Source organism: Pelophylax lessonae (assembly GCF_965119305.1).
Source record: "Pelophylax lessonae genome assembly, chromosome: 11".
In the NCBI taxonomy this organism is placed as follows: domain Eukaryota; kingdom Metazoa; phylum Chordata; class Amphibia; order Anura; family Ranidae; genus Pelophylax; species Pelophylax lessonae.
Window position 1 is genome coordinate 205,074,917 of NC_138778.1, and position 20,675 is coordinate 205,095,591.

General features: G+C 47.1%; 1 protein-coding gene across 2 annotated transcripts in view; it reads right to left on the reverse strand.

Annotated features, from left to right (window-relative positions):
* LOC309566452 (uncharacterized protein) overlaps window positions 1–20,675 on the reverse strand; it is a 253,261-nt gene that overhangs the window by 1,507 nt on the left and 231,079 nt on the right. Inside the window, exons 7-16 of one of the 2 annotated variants that reach the window (XM_082271599.1) lie at window positions 20,461–20,636; window positions 19,758–19,911; window positions 19,203–19,365; window positions 17,761–17,985; window positions 15,228–15,334; window positions 13,219–13,382; window positions 11,751–11,904; window positions 10,886–11,044; window positions 8,426–8,607; window positions 1,919–2,072 (exon numbers count right to left, since the gene is read on the reverse strand). In XM_082271599.1, the coding sequence (XP_082127725.1) occupies window positions 1,919–2,072; window positions 8,426–8,607; window positions 10,886–11,044; window positions 11,751–11,904; window positions 13,219–13,382; window positions 15,228–15,334; window positions 17,761–17,985; window positions 19,203–19,365; window positions 19,758–19,911; window positions 20,461–20,636 (1,638 nt within the window). The remainder of the gene's footprint in view (window positions 1–1,918; window positions 2,073–8,425; window positions 8,608–10,885; window positions 11,045–11,750; window positions 11,905–13,218; window positions 13,383–15,227; window positions 15,335–17,760; window positions 17,986–19,202; window positions 19,366–19,757; window positions 19,912–20,460; window positions 20,637–20,675) is intronic. The other variant, XM_082271598.1, reaches the window with a different exon arrangement.

Below are 20,675 nucleotides of genomic sequence, written 5' to 3' on the forward strand. Positions count from 1 at the left end.
TGCAGCATGCTTTAAAAAAAAAAAAAAAAAAAAGGAGATAAGATGGTTTGAAGAATTTAGGGGTCAGTAGTAACGCAGAGTTCAGGGGAGATTAGTATGTAACACAGAATGGAGGGGTCAGGACTAAGAAATGTAGAGTTCATGGGGTCAGTAATATGTAGAAGTCAACCTATGACGAAACTAGTCGGGTGGTTCCAGACGTGACGCAGCCACGCCCCCCAACATTCGGTCCGAGCATTCATTGTATCTGCGGGACGCCGCAGCCCTGTGTATGCTGTTACACGCCACGATGTTTTGCTGTTACACGCTGATATAATCCTTTATCTAGTAAGTGTATTTTTATAATAAATAGTGTCACATTTTAAACAGTATCACGCTATGTGCTCCTTTCTTTCCTCCTTGGCCCATGCATGGGCTATACCTATATGAGAAACTCCCCACCCTTCTAATATTGAACCCTGGTGCCTTTGTGGGAGAAGTGTGTTCCTGATGAGCTCCATGCCTGTGATATCTACCTGTCTTTCACTTCTGATTTGAACACATCTTTTTCATTTTTTCCTTTTAGTTCAATCACATCAGAGGACTTTATCCCTTGTTATTCACTATGAACATTTATATATTGTTTTGAAGGATCATTTCACCGTCACTGGTTATTGTATGATTTTTTTAAAATTTTTAGTGGTTATCAACCTATATAAATTTTTTGGTTTACAACCCTTTTTTTGCATGTACATTAGCGCAACACAAATTGTTTTATATGCAGTAATATGTCATGCAGAGTGGTGGGGTCAGGAGTAGGTATCGGAGAGTGGAGGAGTCAGTTGTCTGCAGTGCAAAGTGTAGGGGTCAAGAGGAAGTAACACAGAGAGCAAGCATCAGGAGTAAGTAATGTAGAGTACAGGGGTCAGTAGCAAGTAATGGAGAGTTCAAAGGTCAGCTATATGTAACGCAGAGTGTAGGGATCAAAAGTAAGTAACACAGAGTTTAGAAGTCAGTAGTCTGTAATGTACAGTGCAGGGATCAACAGTAAGTAATGCAGAATGCAGGTATCAGGAGTAAGTAACACAAAGTTCAGAGGTCAGTAGTAAGGAGGGATCTTAAGGTGTGCAGGGATCTCGAGCAAATAATGCAGAGGTCAGTAGTATGTAATGCAGAGTTTAGAGATTACTAGTGCAAAATGCAGAGTTTAGGGGTTAATAGTATGTAATGCAAAGTGCAGAGGTCAGTAGTACCTAACACACTATGCAGAGGTCAGGAGTAGCTAAGATTCATATCCCTTTCATAAACAAAAATACCCTTCCAGTACAAACATGTACCCCTTTAAGCTAAAGTTGCCCACGGCACAATTTCCCCATCTCTGTATAATTCACTCACTAGACCTCAGATGCACCCGTCAGAGTGTGGGAAGTCCTCAGCTGTGTTATTTGACCCATCAGAACTGAGAAGGAGCTTCAATCAGTTCTGCCTATTGCTCCTCTGACCTAAGGTCCTAGAGGCAGCAACCACTTCTGACATGGCAGGGTCGTGATCAACCAATCACATGCCAACACATGCCAACACCAACACCTACTTCACGGTACCTATACGGACCTTCTATACTTGGTGCTCCAGAGTTCTGTTCTTTGCATATTTATAATGCAGTGCTCAGAGCTTAAACGTCCAACCTCCAGGCTGAGAACTGTCACATTGTATTTGTGGAAGGCTGCTTAGCCCCATGACAGTTTGTTGAATAAGCGCTTACTCTGTGGTTTTGCAGGGCACTCTAGGAGGCGCCCTTATAAAGACCTGTTCCACCTGAAAATATTCTTGGTAAGCATGACCAGTACATGAGTTTGGTGGTTATGGTCAAACATCTCGCTGCTTCTTTTTCTTACTGGGAGAATGAGAATTTTAGAGCTGCAGAGAAAAATGGTCTTACTTGTGTACGGGGTTTGGCCCAGGGTGAAAATCTCATACAGAACAACTCCGAAAGACCACACATCTGTTTTGGCAGAAAATATCCCCATCTCTAGAACCTCTGGAGGCATCCACTGTACTGGAACAGTAGCTCCTTGTAGAATAACAAGATCACCCTGTAGGATGAATAAAAACATTCTTATTAGTGAAAATACTTGCTTTTAGGCAATAAGACATTTGCCTAACCACTAAAATTGTGCACCATGCCCCCCAAAAAAAACTTCTCTGTTTCAATATGCAGTCTTTAAATGTTGCTTCTTGGCAATATGGTAACATAGATGTGTTATGTACACTTAATGCATATGATTTCTTGTTTTTGTGCTTAAATCAGTGCTTTTCCCAGAAACCAGCACAGAGATGCAAATAAAATTACTGGAATTCCCCGCAATGGAAGGTTTTACTCTTAAAGGCTACAGGTGTGCAGATACTGCAGTATTTCTTATAATACCACAGGGATAAATCAGACTGGTATTAGTTGTAGTGATCTATTCAAAAGTAAGGCAAGTTTGAATTACTCCAAAACAGAGAAAGGAACAAATCTGTGATTTTGTTTTTAATCTATGCTTTGTGTGTAGATTACTTGTAAGGATTTTACCCTCTGAGGGAAAAAGCTTGACCAATGTAGAATAGATGTCCCCCCAAACTCTTAGGCTGCTTAAAGCCAAAGGCTCCACCCCCATGCCATAAACCTTTCCCTTTACCTAAATAATTGAGACCACACCGTGCTTGGAGTTAATTGGCCACAGCAGCCATTTTATTAACCCTTTTACCTTAAAATTAACATAAGGAGAAAAAACATTCCTTACAAACATAAAACAATCAGTCATTAAGCCTGTTGGTCTTTGAGGCTCCTCCAAATAATTCCAAATCCTGCACTGCGGGACCTGTGCCCTGATAGGCCTCCAGCCGCGTCACCGGCTCGGAGACAAACCACTCCCCGCAGTGCCACCATTTTGAATTCCATTTAAACTGACATTAAATGGAATGCACCATAGGGACCCATACCAACGATGAGTCCCAACCATACCCTTATCCTAAACTGTTCACCTCCCCCGCCAGCAAAGACCAACAAAACGCCACCAGCACCCAAGGGTGACACCTTACCCTTGCGTGCCCCTCCAAACCCTCAAGGCTCGCTGGATCCCATCCTGTAATCCCAGGGCCCATAAATCTATACCCACCGCATTGAGGTGGACCCCATCATCCCGCAGATACCGCCATGGGTCCACTTCCAACTCCAGGTGGCGAACCACCAACCCCCCATTCCGACACACAAAGCGCCCCACTTCCTTGTTCAACTTAATCCGAGCCTTATTAAGGCGCGCGACCGACCTGGCCATGCGCCAGGACGTGCGGGCCACCATATCCGACCAAACTACAAGCAGCGCCGGGAAAGCCGTGCGCAGCCGGAGGAAATCCAACTTGATGTCCCTGATCAAGGCCCGCGCGGACCTGGCCCCCAAATCGTTGCCCCCGGCATGCAGCACCAAAACATCTGGCTGCCTGTCCAACCGGGCGAAACGATGCACTTCGGGAAGGACCCTGCCCCAAGTAAGCCCCGGCACCCCCAGCCACCTGACACAAGCCTCCTGCCGAGAAAAACCAAGTTGTCTACCATTAGGACGCACATCAGCTCTCCGGGCCCCCCAGAAAACATACGAGTGTCCCACGATCCAAACAAGGCAGGGGTCCAAACCTACAAGAAAAGGGGACAAAAGAAAAAGAAAACCAACCAATAATCAGATAACCAGCCGGGCCCACACCCCCCCAGCGACAAAACCACCCCCCGCACATACCTTACACCAACAGCTGTGGACGAACGTATAACAAGAACCTCCTAGACTCCCAGCGCCCAATGCGTTTGACCGCATCGTCGTTCAATCCCCAGCGTGCAGCCTCAGTGGCCGCCCCGATCCGAAAGGAATGAGATGCAAACCTACTGGCGTCCAAACCCAAAGAGCCCACACACCTTCTGAACACCGATACGAATTGAAAACGAGATAACGACGACCCGTCCGCATGCATCAAAAATGAACCGGGCCGCGAAGGGCGGATGGCCCAGTAATCCTGAACCGCCCCCACCGGGCACAGCGGCGAAGACGGCACCGCGAACAACCGGACACGGACCCCCTTGCCACTCTGGTCCGTTTTGGACCGTCGAAGGAGGATAGTAACCCCCTCCCGACCGACCGAGACATCCTGAACCAATAAGCCCCCCGGCACCGTCCGGGAGGAGCTGACCAATTCCCCAATCCGGAAAGCCCCGAAAAAAGCGAGAGAAAAGGCCGCCTTAAACAACACCACCTCGTAACCCGAGGCGCAGTGCTCCCCCAATTGCCTGCAAACGTCCTGTAAAAGAGCGAAGGACACCGGGCGCCTAGTGTCCCTCCTCCGATAAGCCCTGGAATAGCCCCGTAACGCCTGTCTCACCACGAAGTCCTTCGTGTAGTCCTGACAACCCAGAAATTTAAACAGAAAGGCCAAGCCGGACAACTTGCGAGCCACAGCGGAAGCCGACGCGCCCCTCTCAAAATGATCAGAGACAAAAGAAAGTAACACCCACCTGACCTCCGGACCCAGAGGATCCACCGATGCCACCCGCAACACCTCCAGCCACTCCAACCATACCTTGCAATAAGCCGACCACGTGGACTCGCTCACTGACTTCCTGATCCATCCAGCGAGGACCCCAAGGCAATCCCCCATAGCCACTCCGGACACGTGACTCCGCGTTGCTCCGCTGCCGGTGCCAACTCCCGGAACCTGTCCCACTGAAAACGAGACAGCGCGTCAGCAATATCATTCTTAACCCCCGGAATGTGCACAGCGTACAGGAAAACATTCAACCGTAGACACCGCAAAACCAAATACCTGAGGAGGCGCACCACCGGCTGAGAAGAAGCCGATGCGCGGTTGATTACCTGAACCACCCCGAGATTGTCGCAATGGAGGCGAACCTTCAGGTTCCTGAACTCCGCCCCCCAAATCTCCAGGGCCACCACCACCGGGAACAGTTCTAGCAAAACCAAGTTGCTGACCAGCCCCGCTACCTGCCATGCCCCCGGCCAAGGGGCGGCGCTCCACGCCCCCCGGTGAAAAGCCCCGTACCCCGCCGAACCAGCAGCATCGGTAAACAGTTCCAAATCAAAGTTGCTGATCGGCCCGGCCATCCACAAGGATCTACCATTGTACGTGGCCAAAAAACCGTGCCACAGACGCAAGTCATCCCTGTGTTCCCTGTTGAGCCTGACGAAGTGAGTGGGCAACTTCACCCCCGAAGTCGCCGCCGACAGCCGTCGGCAGAAAACCCGGCCCATGGGCATAATGCGGCAGGCAAAATTCAATTTACCCAGCAACGACTGCAAGCTGCGCAACTGAATTTTGCGCAAACCCAGCACCCCTTCAATTTCAGCTCTCAAAGCCCCCAATTTATCCTCCGGTAGGCGACACTCCATGGCCTCCGAATCCACGACAATGCCCAGGAAGCTGAGCACCGTGGTCGGGCCTTCCGTCTTGTCCGGGGCCAACGGAATGCCGAAACTCCCGGCCACATGCTGCAATGTGGCAAGCAGGATCGCGCACCCGTTGGAAGAGGGCGGGCCCACACACAGAAAGTTGTCCAAACAGTGGATCACCGAATTCACACTGGAAACCTCCCGAACCACCCACTCCACAAAGGAACTGAAGGTCTCAAACAGCGCGCACGATATGGAGCAGCCCATAGGAAGGCAGCGATCCACATAATACGCCCCTCGCCACCGGCAGCCCAGCAACCGAAAACTATCCGGGTGAACCGGGAGCAACCTGAACGCCGCCTCAATGTCCGATTTGGCCATCAAGGCCCCCCGCCCATAATGTCGCACCCAGGCCACCGCGGCGTCAAAGGAAATGTAAGACACCGTACAGGCATCCGGGTCGATGGCGTCATTCACAGACCCACCCTTTGGGAAGGAGAGGTGGTGAATGAGGCGAAACTTGTTGGGTTCCTTCTTGGGAACCACCCCCAACGGCGAAACCACCAAGTCACGCACCGGCACCTCCGAGAACGGGCCCGCCATGCGACCGAGAGCCACTTCCTTGTGCAACTTATCCGACACCACCAAAGGGTGGCGCAATGCCGAACGCAAATTCCTCGCCACCGGAGGCACCGAGGCCAAAGAGCAAGGGATACGAAAACCCACCGCAAAACCCTCCCCCAGAAGTCGGGCAGCCGCCCTATCGGGGTACCTATCTAGAAAAGGCCGCAGCCTTTCCACCCTCACCGGCGTCGTCCCCTTTGTGCGAAGGCTCTCCGGACCGCCCTTTTCCGGACTTAAAACACCGAGCCAAGGAATGGGAACCTCCGCAACCGGAGCATTCATGTTTGAAGCGACATGTGCCACCGAACTTACAGGAACCCTCATTAAACTGCCAGCAGAAACCCCTCCTCTTTGCGGCCGGCTGTCCCGGGGTCGCAGAACCACCGGCCCCCCCTGGAAAAAACTGATTCGGAGCCTTCGCAGAAGACATGAGCCGCATCCACAGGCTGATGTCCTTGTGGTCCCACCGCAAGGACGGCCTAACCGCCTTCCGCTGCCGGAACTGTTCGTCGTACCGCAGCCAGGCCGACCCCCCGTAAACCCGATAGGCTTCCCCTACAGCGTCCATGTAGCAGAACAGGGCCGAGCAGTTTTCCGGCGCCTTTTCCCCTATGACGCCCGCCAGAATGGCAAAGGCCTGCAGCCAATTGGCGAAGGTCCGCGGGATAAGCCGATAGCGTCGCGCCTCCTCGTCCTCCTTCTTGCGCTCCTCCGGTTTAACCCTGTCCAGGTGAAACTTCTCGAGGGGCAACAGCGTGAAGATTTCCACGTACTCACCCTTCCAGATCTTCTCCCGGACTTCCTGCTTCAAATGTGCCCCCAACGGGCCCTCAAAACAAACATATACCTCACCTTTCGCTGAATCGTCCAGGCGAACAGCGTCCGCCTTCCCCTCCTTCGCCGTCCCGGTCTTGTCCCCCGCTGCCCCGGTCGTCACCGCCACCACTGCAGGCGCACCAACAACCTGGGGAGGGGCCCCAGCCCCCCCCGCAACTTGCCCCGCGGAAGACGGCCCCGCCAGCCCCGGGGCCCCCCCCGGCTCCGCGCCCGAGCCCCCCGCCGGAGGCACCCAAGCCGCCGCCGGAGACAAGAGGCCCCCGTCCCCCGGGGGCAAACGCCCCAAGAGGTCCCGTAGACCCAGGAGGAAGCCCCTCAAACCCCCATCAGCACCCCCATCCGGGGTCCCCGCCCCCACTGGCCGGGACGCCCCTACCCCCCGAGCCCCTCCAGCACTCCCACCCCCCACATCAAACAAGCCCCGCAAATCAGACAAAGCCAGAGAAGGAATTGTGACCTCACCTGTCTGCCCAGGGGGGGCGCCCCCAGCCGCCGATCCAGCCTCCCTCGTCGCCGACCGAACACCGACCTCCTCTTCCACATCCGATCCGGACACCTCGCCTTCCGACCGATCGTCCCCGGGCACCGCCGGCATCCGTCCACCAGGTGTCGCACTCCCGCCATCTGCAGAGCCGAGCGACAGGCGTCCCCGCCCCCATACTCCAGCTCCGCCCGACGGAGACCTCTGTGAACCAGCCGAACTTCCGATGACCCGGCCACGTGACTTGCCCCGCCGCGTCATCACTCTGCGCCCAGCCGAGGCCGACTCCGAGTCCCGCCGATCCCTGCTGCCACCGGCCGCCATGAAGCCGCTCCCACGCCGAGGCACCCCTCCGACCGGAGCTTCGCCAGTAGGGGAGCCCGCCAGTCCAGTAGCACCCCGGTGAGAGGGACGGGGAGAGACCGAAGGCCGCCTCCCCCCACTACCCCCAGAGCTCCGTCCCTGCAGAGGATTCCTCCCAGAGGCGCGCACGGCCGCAGCAGAAGTACGCTTAGCCGGCGGCCCTGAAGGGTCCCTGTCGGGGCTCCTAGGATGACGCTGAGCTCGAGGGGAAGGGGCCGGTGAAAAACGCTCCGGCGGCCGTGACCGCCGAGCCCGCGTGACCGCAAGCCCCTCCGGATCCTGTGCAGAGTCCTGAACCCCCATCAACGTGGAGACCTGGGACCGGAGCCACTCAGTCCCCTTCACCGCGGCAGCGGCCTTAATTTGCTCCAGCAAAACGTCCAAATCCGCCATCGCAGACCAGGGAAGCCGAGGTGAGATGCTCTGCAGTGCAAAAGGTGGGTGACCAAGCTTCTTCTTCCTTCGTCCGTTGAACTTCCACTGACCTCCAATCTGAGGGGCCACCCCTCCTAACTGTACCTCAACCCCTCCCAAACTTGATACACCAATCCCTGAATACCCCCCAACTCAAAACAATTTAATTTAACTCACACCTGCCCTGTCTCCCCTCTTCACATGGTCATGTCTGCCCTGCGCTATTTTTTTTTTTTTTTTTTTTCGCTTCGGGCCTTGCTTTCTGTTCTGACTGACAGTCCTCTTTGGGTCAAACCTTTTTCTGGATGGCAAATCCGAATTGGGAGATTTTGCAAACTAGGTTGTCTCCAACCAGGATGCTGCTACACGCCAAGTCGAGATGCAGCACGCGTTTTACTTCCAGGTAGGCCATGCCATCTGCCACTTGATCAGCAATGTGCAGGAGTTGTGGGTTTGTTAGGTGTGTTCCTTCTTCCCCTATAAAAAGAAAGTGTCAATTAGAATATTTATACTGTAATGCTTGGGGGTTTGTTTAGTTCAGGGTAGTGCTCACCAGTAAGTAGAGTCCATGCCAGTTCTGCCGTTTAAGGGCTTGTTGGCCCACTTTTAATGAACAAAAATACACAGTCCATCCAGGATTCCCACGAAGGGGTTCCAGATTTACACAGAAACAATGTTAACAAAAAAATAAACCGAGCCATCTGGCTCTCTGGTCAGCACCACTGCTGTCAGGGATGTGCAGTCCATAGTGCAGCTGATGCTCAGTGGCAGATGCAAGTTCCCATGTGCAAGCTCGGTCCTGCAGGTGCCCATTTTGTCAGGCACAGGTGAACGAATGTGTGCGCGTTTACTATTACCATTGGCGCCAAATGGCATATATAAGTGCAGCAGTTGTACTAGTGCTTTGCTGTTTGATCTGCAGTTGTACCTGTGTTTCTGATCCTGCTTACTTCTGTATTAGACCCGGCTTGCCTCTGACTTCGTTGAAATTCTCCTACCTTGACCCTGGCCTGTATCTGGACTTTGCCTCTGCCTTCTGCTTATCTGCCCAAACTCATAGTGCTGATCTATGCCTGTACCTTGACCATTCTTTGTCTGCCGTCTATGCCTGCATCCTGTTAATAACGCAACTCCTCTGACCACACATCTGTGTCTCTTCTGCTCTGCATGCACCTGCCTGGCTCCTACTGGAGCATTCTCTATCGTGGGCCTTCAGTTTTCCTGCACCAGCTACTAGCCACTGCCTGCTTCCACCAGCCCAGAGTCTGCTGTCCTGCCAACACCTGCTGACCAGCTATCCGGTCCATTCTGGTGAAGCACCCGCCACATGGGAGACTGTACAAGCATCTTACTTCACCATGTTTTTGCGGCAACTGTTACATCATCGGTGGTCCCTGACCTGGGGCTGTACGAGAGGCCTTCCCTCTGCACGTCAGCCTCGGTCATCAGGTACATGACAGTTGCTCAGGCTTTGGGCCTCGATCCTCTTGACTATATAACAGTGTCCCTCTCCTTCTGTACACACTCTATATCTCTGCTTGCATTTGTTCCTGCTGGTCCAGCCCTCAGGCTTGGCCGCTTTGTCTGCTCTATCAGAGTGCACCATGCAGTCATGCACGCTGGTGGCTGCTCCTTTGCATCCACATTACTCAGGATGGTGGAGCCCAGAACCCTGGTCCTGCTTCTACAAGAAGACCTGCACACACCAGCGCAATCAATCTCCTGGCTATTCCCTAACCTTAATCCCAGGATTCGAGATTTCTTCCCACCTCGATCACTATGAAATCTCCAGACTCTAGGTCTCAAACTGGATTCTACCAACCACAGAGTAAACTGAAAAGACAGTTTCCTCCAAATGACACAATCATCTTGGAGCCCCTCATCCTGTTTTGTTTAGAATTCTGGGCCACATACACCATGACAGGGAACCTCACTGTCACAATACATACATGTGTTTCCCTGTGTAGTCTTCAGAGACCACCAATGAGTTTTATTTTCTAGGCCACTTTTGCAACTACCAAAGCTCCAAGATCCAAGGGACTTACAAAAGCCTCTCTGTTACACCCAAGTGTTGTCAAGAGAACAGCCAACTAAAAGAAGTAAATCTAAACCCAAGAACAGAAATGTAATTCCCTGATGTATGGCTCTATAGCAGAGATATGCAATCTGTGGCCCTCCAGCTGTTGCAAAACTACAAGTCCCATCATGCCTCTGGGTGTCATGCTTGTGGTTGTCAGAGTCTTGCTATGCCTCATGGGACTTGTAGTTCTGCAACATCTGGAGGGCCACAGTTTGCATTTCCCTGCTTTACAGGCTTAGATGATCTATGTCTGATAGCTTGTGGTAGCAAAAAAAAAAAAAAGTCCAGCCCTTGAAAATTAACAAAATATATGTTCTTTACTCAATGTTCAATCACCTCACCTTGTTTTGATCACCCAACAACTACCTTTATCATTTTAATAATATTATATTATCCTTGTTCTTGGGTTTAGATACACATCAAGGTGTACTTTTTTAGATTCATCGTGGAGCTGGTGGTCCAGCATGGTCTTATCTTATTCTGACAACTAAATGAGATTAGTTTTCTCAGTTTTTTTTTTTTCGTCCAAGCTGTAAAATTCAAGAAGTGCAATCGGTTCTCCTAAAGGTTAGTGGAAATACTGCTTGGATAACATGGTGTCCTGCTTGTTAAATATAGGGCTGTGTTTATGTTTGTTTCCTACTTTCATAATTAAAAATCAAGGTTTTTACTGACCACGTAGAAAGCTGAGAAGGTCTCCTTTTTCCATGAACTCTGTGACAATATAGACAGGATCCTTGGTCATACACAAGGCATACAATTCAATGATATTCTTGTGATTCAGTTTCTTCAGAATCTCAATCCCATCCATTACCTTTCTTCTTTCAAAAAACTCTGTGTAATGAGATAAAGGAAATGAAGAGGTAGTGACAAGACATACATGGGATAGAGAACATTTAGTTTCAAATGTGTGCAACCCATAACCCACTGGCTGAGGTTAATAAGTTAAAAGTCTTACAGTATATGCCTTAGTGGTTCAGTTGACAAGAGATTCTGACCAATGCAGTTACAATGTAATTTTACATCTAAAGCCAAAGTGCGCACCCCCCTCGATAGAGATAAGAAACTGTTGCATGCTTAACTCTCCAGGAAAGGATGGTGGAGCTGAGACTTCGAGTATGGTAGAGCTTAGAGTTCTTCAGCAGACACAGATTCGTTCATGTAATGTTGGACCTAAAGCACTTTGCAGGACACTGTCATTGTCAGGTGAAGTAGTAAATCCAGCAAGCTACGGACCAGAGCAATTGCATTATTGCAGCTTTCTCCATTATGGATAATTTTGTTATTAAATAACGCTGTAAAACCCATTCTTCTACAGTGAACTTTAAACCTGATTGCCATGACTATAGATAAGCAGAGAGTGAACCAATTTGTCCTGCCAGTCAGTGTGTTTTTTGTTTTGCAAGGCATATGGAATACTAGAAACTGGAAACAAGGTGCAGGTGTGATTGGACACACTAGCAATTGGACCCTAACCTGCGCACCAGGATACAAGTTCCCAGCCCACCTCACTTTATCAATGGTAGAGTCATCCACAAACCTTTAGCAATGGTCTGGATAAGGACTTTTCGTCTTCCCTCTGCCCACTTGCCTTTCCAAAAAGACATTTCAGCAACTTTAGTCCAGCACAATTTTTCCTCCAAGATAAGGTCTGATGAGGGCCTCTCCCAGGAGTCCTGCATGTGGCTGGGATCCTAATATGACAAAACACCCTCTTGTAAGTAAATTTAAAGTGAACCAAAATGGAATGTTGAGCAGCTTTTCAGACTTTAGATACATTATCATTTGCCTGGCAGTAACCTGCTTTGTGATATTATAGTTCTAGTTTGTAAGGCCACCTGCACACTCGACTGCCCACCAGTGGCCCTCACTGTCTGCTTCCAACTCATCAGCGCCTTATGTCTTGGCTGCTCCTCCTCTGCTTGGCTAGCATCCCGGTGGCTGGGCAACAGGAAACAAGCTCCTAGAACCTCCCAGTGGCTACTTTCCCCTGCCTTTGTCGGCTTGTACCTCTGTGCTTGCCATAGTGTTTCCTGCTGAACAAGAGTGCCTGACCTGTTTTTTAGTTTGTCCCTGTTGCAGACCTCTGCTGTGTCCTTAAATTTTCTTCTGTCTGCTGCCTGCCCTGACCTTTGCTATGTTCTCAGTGTTTCCTACCATCTGCTGCCTGCCCTGACCTTTGCTATGTTCTCAGTGTTCCCTACCATCTGCTGCCTGCCCTGACCTTTGCTATGTTCTCAGTGTTCCCTACCATCTGCTGCCTGCCCTGACCTTTGCTATGTTCTTAGAGTTCTCTACTGTCTGCTTCCTGACATTTGCTATGTTCATGGATTATGCCTGCTACTAGCTGCCAGGCCTGACTCCTCCAGAGTGTCTTCCATCTTGTTTCTGCCATTGCTGTATGGTACACCCATTCTCTTCTACTATAAAGGTTTGTGTATTAAGCCCTGGGGGGCAATTTAGTATGATTGGTCTGCTTGTCTTAAGGGAATTGGAGGCTGCAGGACTACATTTGCTGCTGTTATTGCTTACTAAAGTGCCTGTGTCCAGACCTTAAGTAGTTGGCTGATTAAGGCAAAGGCTTGGATACTCAGTGGGATCTCCCTAAATGATTTCTGGCTCTGCTATTGTCCACCTGGAATTTAGGGTGTTCCTGCTAACATTTGTATTACTCAACTCACAGTAGAGATGTAGGGGTCATTAAATGGAACTACAGTGAGTTGTGGGGGACAGGGCAATTGACAGATCTGTTAGTGTGTGGAATGTTGATGATTTTACCGACATTACCGATGGGTTTCCTCTCCAAGACAACAAAGGAATAGGAGGTTTGCCAGGTAAGAATACAGATTGGATTTATTTTTTGAATCAGTGACAGAGTTGTTTTAATCCATCAATTAGGAAATCTCAGTCATTGGGGGAATCATTTAATATAGTATGCCTTTCTATTAAAGTGGCCTTTTAAAAAAAGATGTGCAGGCTGGTTTTTTTTTTTTTTAGATATTTCCTACTTTCATAAACGGTGTGAGCGGTAGGCAGCCGTGGTCTTTTAGGTGATGTTGATAGTAAATGACCAGATCGTGGATGCAGATAAAAGATCTTTCTTCACAGCTGAAGAATCTTCCAGTATCCCCTCTTTTAATAGCATAGTGCATGACTCCCTTGTTATTCCGCACTGGGAAGAGAAAAAACATGTATAAGATGTGGGTTTCTAGTACCTGAGTATCACATTATATGAAGGACTGTGAACGGCCAAAATTGGATATCAAGGGAGGTTTAGTATGTTCAAATCCAAATGTTTAGGAAGCACCGATACCTTACTGTACACACCACACTAATGGAGCACCCTGTGCCCAACCCATTGCTACTGCTGCACACAAATCGCCAGAGGGGGCTTCTCTCCATTAGCAGAATAGATGCTTGCTCATCCTCCTTTGGGTATAGAAGTGTGACAATACCCCACTTGGTTGACCCCCTTAAGAACACTGTGCTCCTGCTCTTTTTCCTGTCTTGATCTCTTTATTACCCCTACATCAGGGGCATGTTGGAGTGATTAACAGTGCGATTTAAACATTTCTGCATCAAAGGTGGCCTCCAAAATATCACAAGATTTCTGCATCCAATAAGAGATTCTGGCCTCCCAAAGTTTGGTGCCTGGAGCCCATAATAGGGGATTTATCTGTCCCAAATTAATTTCCACCAGTCTGAGGAAGCAGGACAGTGTCACATTCAGGTCGCTAGACAAACTGCAGCCCAACTTTTTTCTACAAACATGAACAATAAACTTCTTGTATTTGCTTGCTTTTGATCTGTTAAATATTTAATTACAAATGTTTACATATATCTGTTCAAAAAATGCAGAAAAAGATCAAAAATCCACAGAGCTGATAACTTCATGCGCTCTTTGTCTATGCTGCACTATTATCAGTTGGCACTGGTTTTAGTTCTTTCTGTGAGGACTACAGAACATCTCACAAGGACACAGATAAAAAAGAAAACCTACTCTGAGTTGCCTATCACGCAGGCTACTCTGACTAATTGATAGAAATGTAGGAGTGGATAAACTAACCAACAGTAAGTATACTGACCTTATTATCATCTAAAAGTCTGACCAGTGGGAAAGAGGGAGTGCATCTGTAACGCTCCTGCGTTTCATGTATGGTGTGGATTTTCAGCTGCAGAAATATTCCACTTCAGTAGTCATGTAAGAGAGATGCTGAGATACCATTCCCAACCTCAATGACTCATCATGTGTGGAAGGTCTTAATTCAGCTAGTAAATACACACACTCAACAAGCTGGTTCCTAGAGAGACTTTATGTATGTAGTAACACAGTGATGAAGATTTAAGAAACATGTTGAGTGGAGGTGGTAGGTGACAGACACTTGAAGGTAAGACAGTAGCAGATGGATGCAGGTAGGTTTAGCAATCATGTATGGTAGCAGATGACAGAGTAGCAGGTGGACATACAAGAGAGATCAACCCAGTGCAGGAATAAGTAGCAGTAGTCTTAAGAGCTAGCAATATAGATATGCAGATGTGATAAATAGTCTTTACTATGCAGAGCTAGATAGTGGAAGCTTAGTATAAGTTTATAGAGGGTTCCCCTGCGGGGTACTTAGCACTAATAGCAATACAGCCGAAGGTTGGTTCAGGAGGAGCGGATGATCCGGAAGCGGGATGCAGGGATCAGCGCAGCGAGGTTCTGTCAGCGAGGTATGCTTGCAAGCATGAAAGCTTCAAGCCAAGTTAGCATCCAGGTAAGGGTGTTTGAACGAACACATGTGAGTGAGAACCGGCGATTTAAATAGCCATCTAGTCCGGCGCTGAGTGATGACAGCTTCAGTCTTAAAGGTGTATGCGCACCTTTCCAAAAGAGAATGGTGGGGCGCATACACTTGTGAAAAGAGTAATTTAGGGTACCAAAGGTACCGGAACATTACAGCATCAAAGCATCCATATGTTACAAATAAATTAAATTCAAAATGACAATGGACAATCATTAACCATTTATCCTTACCTGAAAGACAATAGAGTGAATCTATTCTTGGTCTGACAAGGAAAGAACCATTTGGTTCGGACAGGAGGAGGGTCTCCGCCACTGCACGATCCACATCAGAAAACCAGCTGGGAAGAAAAAATAGTTAGTGGCCAAAGCATACCAACAAGAAACTCATTTTGCAGAGCGGAGCTATAGCTAGGTGTAGCAAATCCAAATGTCAATGAAAGAAATGAAAATCCTCCACCAACTTGTTAAAAAGAGGCACACCACACCGCCATGAGATAATACTATCCCCTTACCAGAAGGCAGGAAAAGATGGGCAGTATAATATGTATTTCTCAATAATCAACACCAGAAGGACATCAGCACTCTAGCCGGCCAGTGTATGAACCACACTGGATCAGAAAGGAGCGGATCCAAGATAGATGGCTAATATCAATCCTCCACTCGGTAGAACTCACCAATATTTCCTTTGTATTTTCCAAGAAACAACATGCAACACATTCTATTCTACTATTTACTACTAATCACCCAGCTTGGGTAACTTGGAGTTTCATTTCAGATAGTAACAATTTAGTTTTTGCTGTTTTTCTAATTGATCAAAGTGAGTAGTTGTTTCCTTCCAAGAATTATGATTTTTATCATATGGTTCTGTGGTTTCTTTTGGCAATACGTGTAAAGCCAGGGGTGAACAGGGAATATACGGAAGGAGTCATGGCTAGAATATAAATTCTTTTTTATTTAACTAGCACTGTAACATTTGAGGTGGAACATCATTACTTTTGAAGAGGACCTTCGTAACTCTTCAGGTGGATCTTCTTAACTCATGAGGTGGGCCTGCATAACTTTTGAGATGAATCTTCATAACTTTCTAGGTAGAACTTCTTAAAGTATCACTAAACCCACATCATAAAATACTATCAATAAATGGCATATTACATGCTGTTCATATTGACTCAGTCGCTATGAGAATTGTTTTCTGTATTTTGCAAAAAAACCTGCTTGATCTTGCTGTTCTTTATCTCCCCCTTTTGTCCAAGTCCCCAATTCAGCTAGGAATTTTGCAGAGCAGTGGTGGCAACTCTGCATATGCACAGTTTTCAGTGAGTTTCTATGCTGAGTATATTCTCCCCATCACATCTGAGCAGCCCATGCGACTATAGAGTCACACATGTAGGCGTATACACAGTGGTAAATGACAGCCCACTCCCTCCATCCCTCCTCCTCCATGCCCACTAACCATTTAAACACAATGGGGGTGGAATATTACATGTAGATTGATGGAGGAATTACCTCTCTGTTATTCTAAGACTCAGGCTGGAGGGGCGTGACACAGCCTGTGACTGGCAGAAATTTGCCCACACCATGATGTGTCGGAGCTGGAGAGAGTACAGAGAAGGGCAACTAAACTAATTAGGGGACTGGAGGACCTCGATTATGAGGAGCGTCTCCAATCGCTTGATTTATTCTCCCTGGAGAAGAGACGCCTAAGGGGGGACATGATAGCAATTTTTAAATTTCTCAATGGGGATCTCAGCTTAGAAAAAAAGCTGTTCAGTCGAAGGGATTGCATGAGGACTCGGGGGCATACAATGCGATTAGAGGAGAAGCGTTTTAACCTCAGGCAACGTGGGGGGTTCTTTACTGTTAGGGCTACAAGATTGTGGAATTCTCTACCACAAGAAGTGGTTTCTGCGGGTAGTATGGTGGCTTTCAAAAGACTATTAGACGTACATCTCAAAGAACAGAACATTCAGGGGTATGTGAGATGATTACAGCGACACACACCTACACAGGTTGAACTGGATGGACTATTGTCTTTGTTCAACCTCACCTACTATATAACTATGGAACTATGTAACTATGTTATTGCCAAAAAAAATAAAGATTTGATTTCAAATGTATATTTTTCTGACAATTTAAAACAGTTTATTGATATTATTAATTTATATTTACTCTTTATTTCAAAGACTTTTTTTTTTGAACATGTGGCCAGCCCCAGAGGATTAGAAGCTCCTCCTGCTTATGTTTCCCTACAAAAAGGCTGGGAAAGAGCTGGGTCATGTGAAAGCTGTATATCACATAGGAAAAAGGTACTTAGATTTTTTTTATTATTAAAATAATTACAGTGCCATCATCCATATGCAGAAAGAGAAGGGTCAATGTAAATTAAACAGCGTCTGTTTAGTATCACTTTGACGCTGGAGATGGAGCTTTGTAATGCCTGAGGTGTAAACTCCTAATGCATAAGGTGGATCTTCATACCTTTTAAAATGGATCTTCGTGATGTGTGATGTGGAAATTCCTAACATTTGAGGAGGACCTGCTTACATTTTGAGGTGAACCATCTTATAAGGTATAAGGTGGATGACCATAACTGTTTACGGTAGGCTATCATAGCAACTTCTCAAATAGATTCTCATAATTTTTGTGCTGGAACCTCTTGGAGATCTTAGTTTGCAGAACCTTACCAGTTAAATATTTAAACATTATAATGTGACTTAAAAAATCATCCTCCACCCCCAGGTCCAAATCTATTTCCGTGACCTACCTCTGCTTCTCTACTGACTTCTCTCTGACCAGACAATCACAAGGCACGTATCCCCTTAAAGCATCTCGTCCAGTTACATCCACCTTGCTCACCAACCAGCGATCCTTTTCCATTGAATGCACTCGGAATCGTTCCCTGGCTTTAACACTGATCTCATCCTTAGCCGTAGCTTGCCAGTCTTTTACACCCACATATTTGTCAGAAATACCAAACCTTTTGTGATTCCTGAGAGAAAAGAGCAACAAAACAATTAAATTGTTTCTACAGGATTACCAAACAGTACAATCATGAATTAGACTTTTTGAGAAGTTGACTAACAGAATACATACACTATATTACCAAAAGTAAAGGACCTTGCCTTTACAGGCACATTAACTTTAATGGCATCCCAGTCTTAGTCCGTAGGGTTTAATATTGGGTTGCCCCCCCCTTTGCAGCTATAACAGCTTTAACTCTTCTGGGAAGACTGTCCACAAGGTTTAGGAGTGTATCTATGGAAATGTTTGACCATTGTGATGTCAGGCACTGATGTTAGATGAGAAGGTCTGGCTCGCAGTCTCCGCTCTAATTCCTCCCAAATGTGTTCTATCGAGTTGAGGTCAGGACTCTGTGCAGGTCAGTCACGTTTCTTCATCCCAAACTCGCTCATCCATGTCTTTATGGACCTTGTTTGTGCACTGGTGAGCAGTCATGTTGGAACAGGATGGGGCCTTCTCCAAACTGATTCCACAAAGTTGGTATCAGTACGCAAAGCAAGGTCCATAAAGACATGGATGAGCTAGTTTGGGGTGAAGGAACTTGACTGACCTCAACATCTTTGGGATCAATTAGAGAGGAGACTTTGAGCCAGGTCTTCTCGTCCACAATCAGTGCCTGGACTCACAAATGCGCTTTTGGAGGAATGGTCAAACATTCCCATAGACACATTCCTAAACCTTGTGGACAGCCTTCCCAGAAGAGTTGAAGCTGTTATCGCTTCAAAGGGTGGGCCAACTCAATATTGAACCGTACAGACTGAGACTGGGATGCCATTAAAGCTCATGTGCGTGTAAAGGCAGACGTCCAAATACTTTTGGGTAATATAGTGTATACGGAAAGCTTCAGATTTGATGAAAAAAAAATATTGTACAACCCAAATCTTGATCATAGATAGGCTTACAAAAAAAATCTATAATCCCAGGACACCCCAGCTGATACTTCTAGCCATAAAAGCCATTATGTATTGTGTCTGTACCCACCCCATCTATTGTATAATGCTGAGTGGGGGGTGGTTATGATTTCCCCTCATTTCAATGGAAGCACAGAATGACCTTAAACAAAATGCTAGAGAAGGAGAGAGCTTGGAGGGGGTTCTGTTCATGATTTCTCCTCCCTCTAATGGCAAGAAAGAGCAAATTAAGCAGATTCTTATTGATTAATTTGAGGACTTCGATGAATATTACTCAAAAAGTTTGCTTTCCACAATCTTCTGAAATGAAGGTCGTTTATAAGCCTCCTCGTTCCAACATTCCAGCATTAATCTGTAGATATCATTTGTGCATAGCGGTGGCATTGGCAGTCTGTACCCCTTTTTGATCTTTGTTGCCAGCACCTTGTAAGGTAGACCTGTAAAAGAGAGGATTAATGTTAAGAGTCATCTGGGAGTTTCAAGTCTGAGTGGCGCCTGTGTCCAGACCTGGGAACTCTGTGCAGAGATCCCACAAAGAGAGTCCCCAAAAGGGAAGGAGCAGCAGCAAACTGATGAGGCAAACCTTTGCCCACTGTGTTTACAATGATGTAAGCATTTGCTTCACAAAAACAATAAAATATTTATTGCATTTCCTATATAATAATTTCCTTTTTTCCTTATTTGATGTTTTTAACTCTTGTGAGGGTCCAGAGGAAGAGTAGCTTATCCCGGGGTAATTATGGGAAGATGTCTTATTTTTCATAATTGGGGGGAGGGGGGCTTTGTCTGCTGATATATGGAAACCTCTAAACCAGGAGAAGGATATTACCTTTATATGGATGCTGCCCCAGTGTAAAAATCTCATACAGGACAATTCCGAAAGACCACACATCAATTTTATCGGAAAATTCTGAATACTCTAAGACTTCTGGAGGCATCCATCTTACGGGAATTTCGTCTTTGTATTCCATAAATTGCTTTCCCTGAAGTATAAAAAATTTTTAATTTGATACATTTCTGAGCCCTTTTTTTGCTCCAGTCTTAAAGGTGTTGTACAGGAAAAACATGAATATATTGACAACAAATTGCTTAGTATATAGTGCTGTAAGATCCTTTCTAATGATTTCCCTAAATGAGGGCTTGAAAAGCCCCTGTAGATCATTTTCATATCACTCCTGGTAGTAACATGCAGAAATATGAGTTGCAGATAGACTGGTCAATAGTATATGGGGGTCAGGAACCCCTTCTTGCAGAAATCTCAGTCACAGAATGACTGGCCAATAGTATATGGGGGTGGTACCTCCCCCCTGCATAAATGTGAGTTGCAAAAAGACCAGCCATTAGTATATGGTGGGTGGAACCTCCCTGACCATGCTCTAGCCTCTTAACTTTGGCCTGCCTTATAGGCATAAATGTGAGTCACAAAGAGAGAGGCTAATTCTTTATGGGGGGGGGGGGGGATGTTGTGATCTCCCTCCTGAAGAAAGAATTGATTTAGCATTTGAGGCTTATTCTTTTTTTATGAGTCAAACCTTTTTGGAAAGTCCAAATTGGGAGATTTTGCAAAGTAGATTGTTGCCAACCAAGATATTGCGACCACCGAGGTCAAGATGGTGCACACGTTTTACTTCCAAGTAGGCCATTGCGTCTGCCACTTGCTGCGCTATGTACATGAGTTCCGCTTCATCTAAATGAAGTCCTTCTTCACCTGTAGAGAAATGAGAGGAAGCAATATAAATGGCTAACA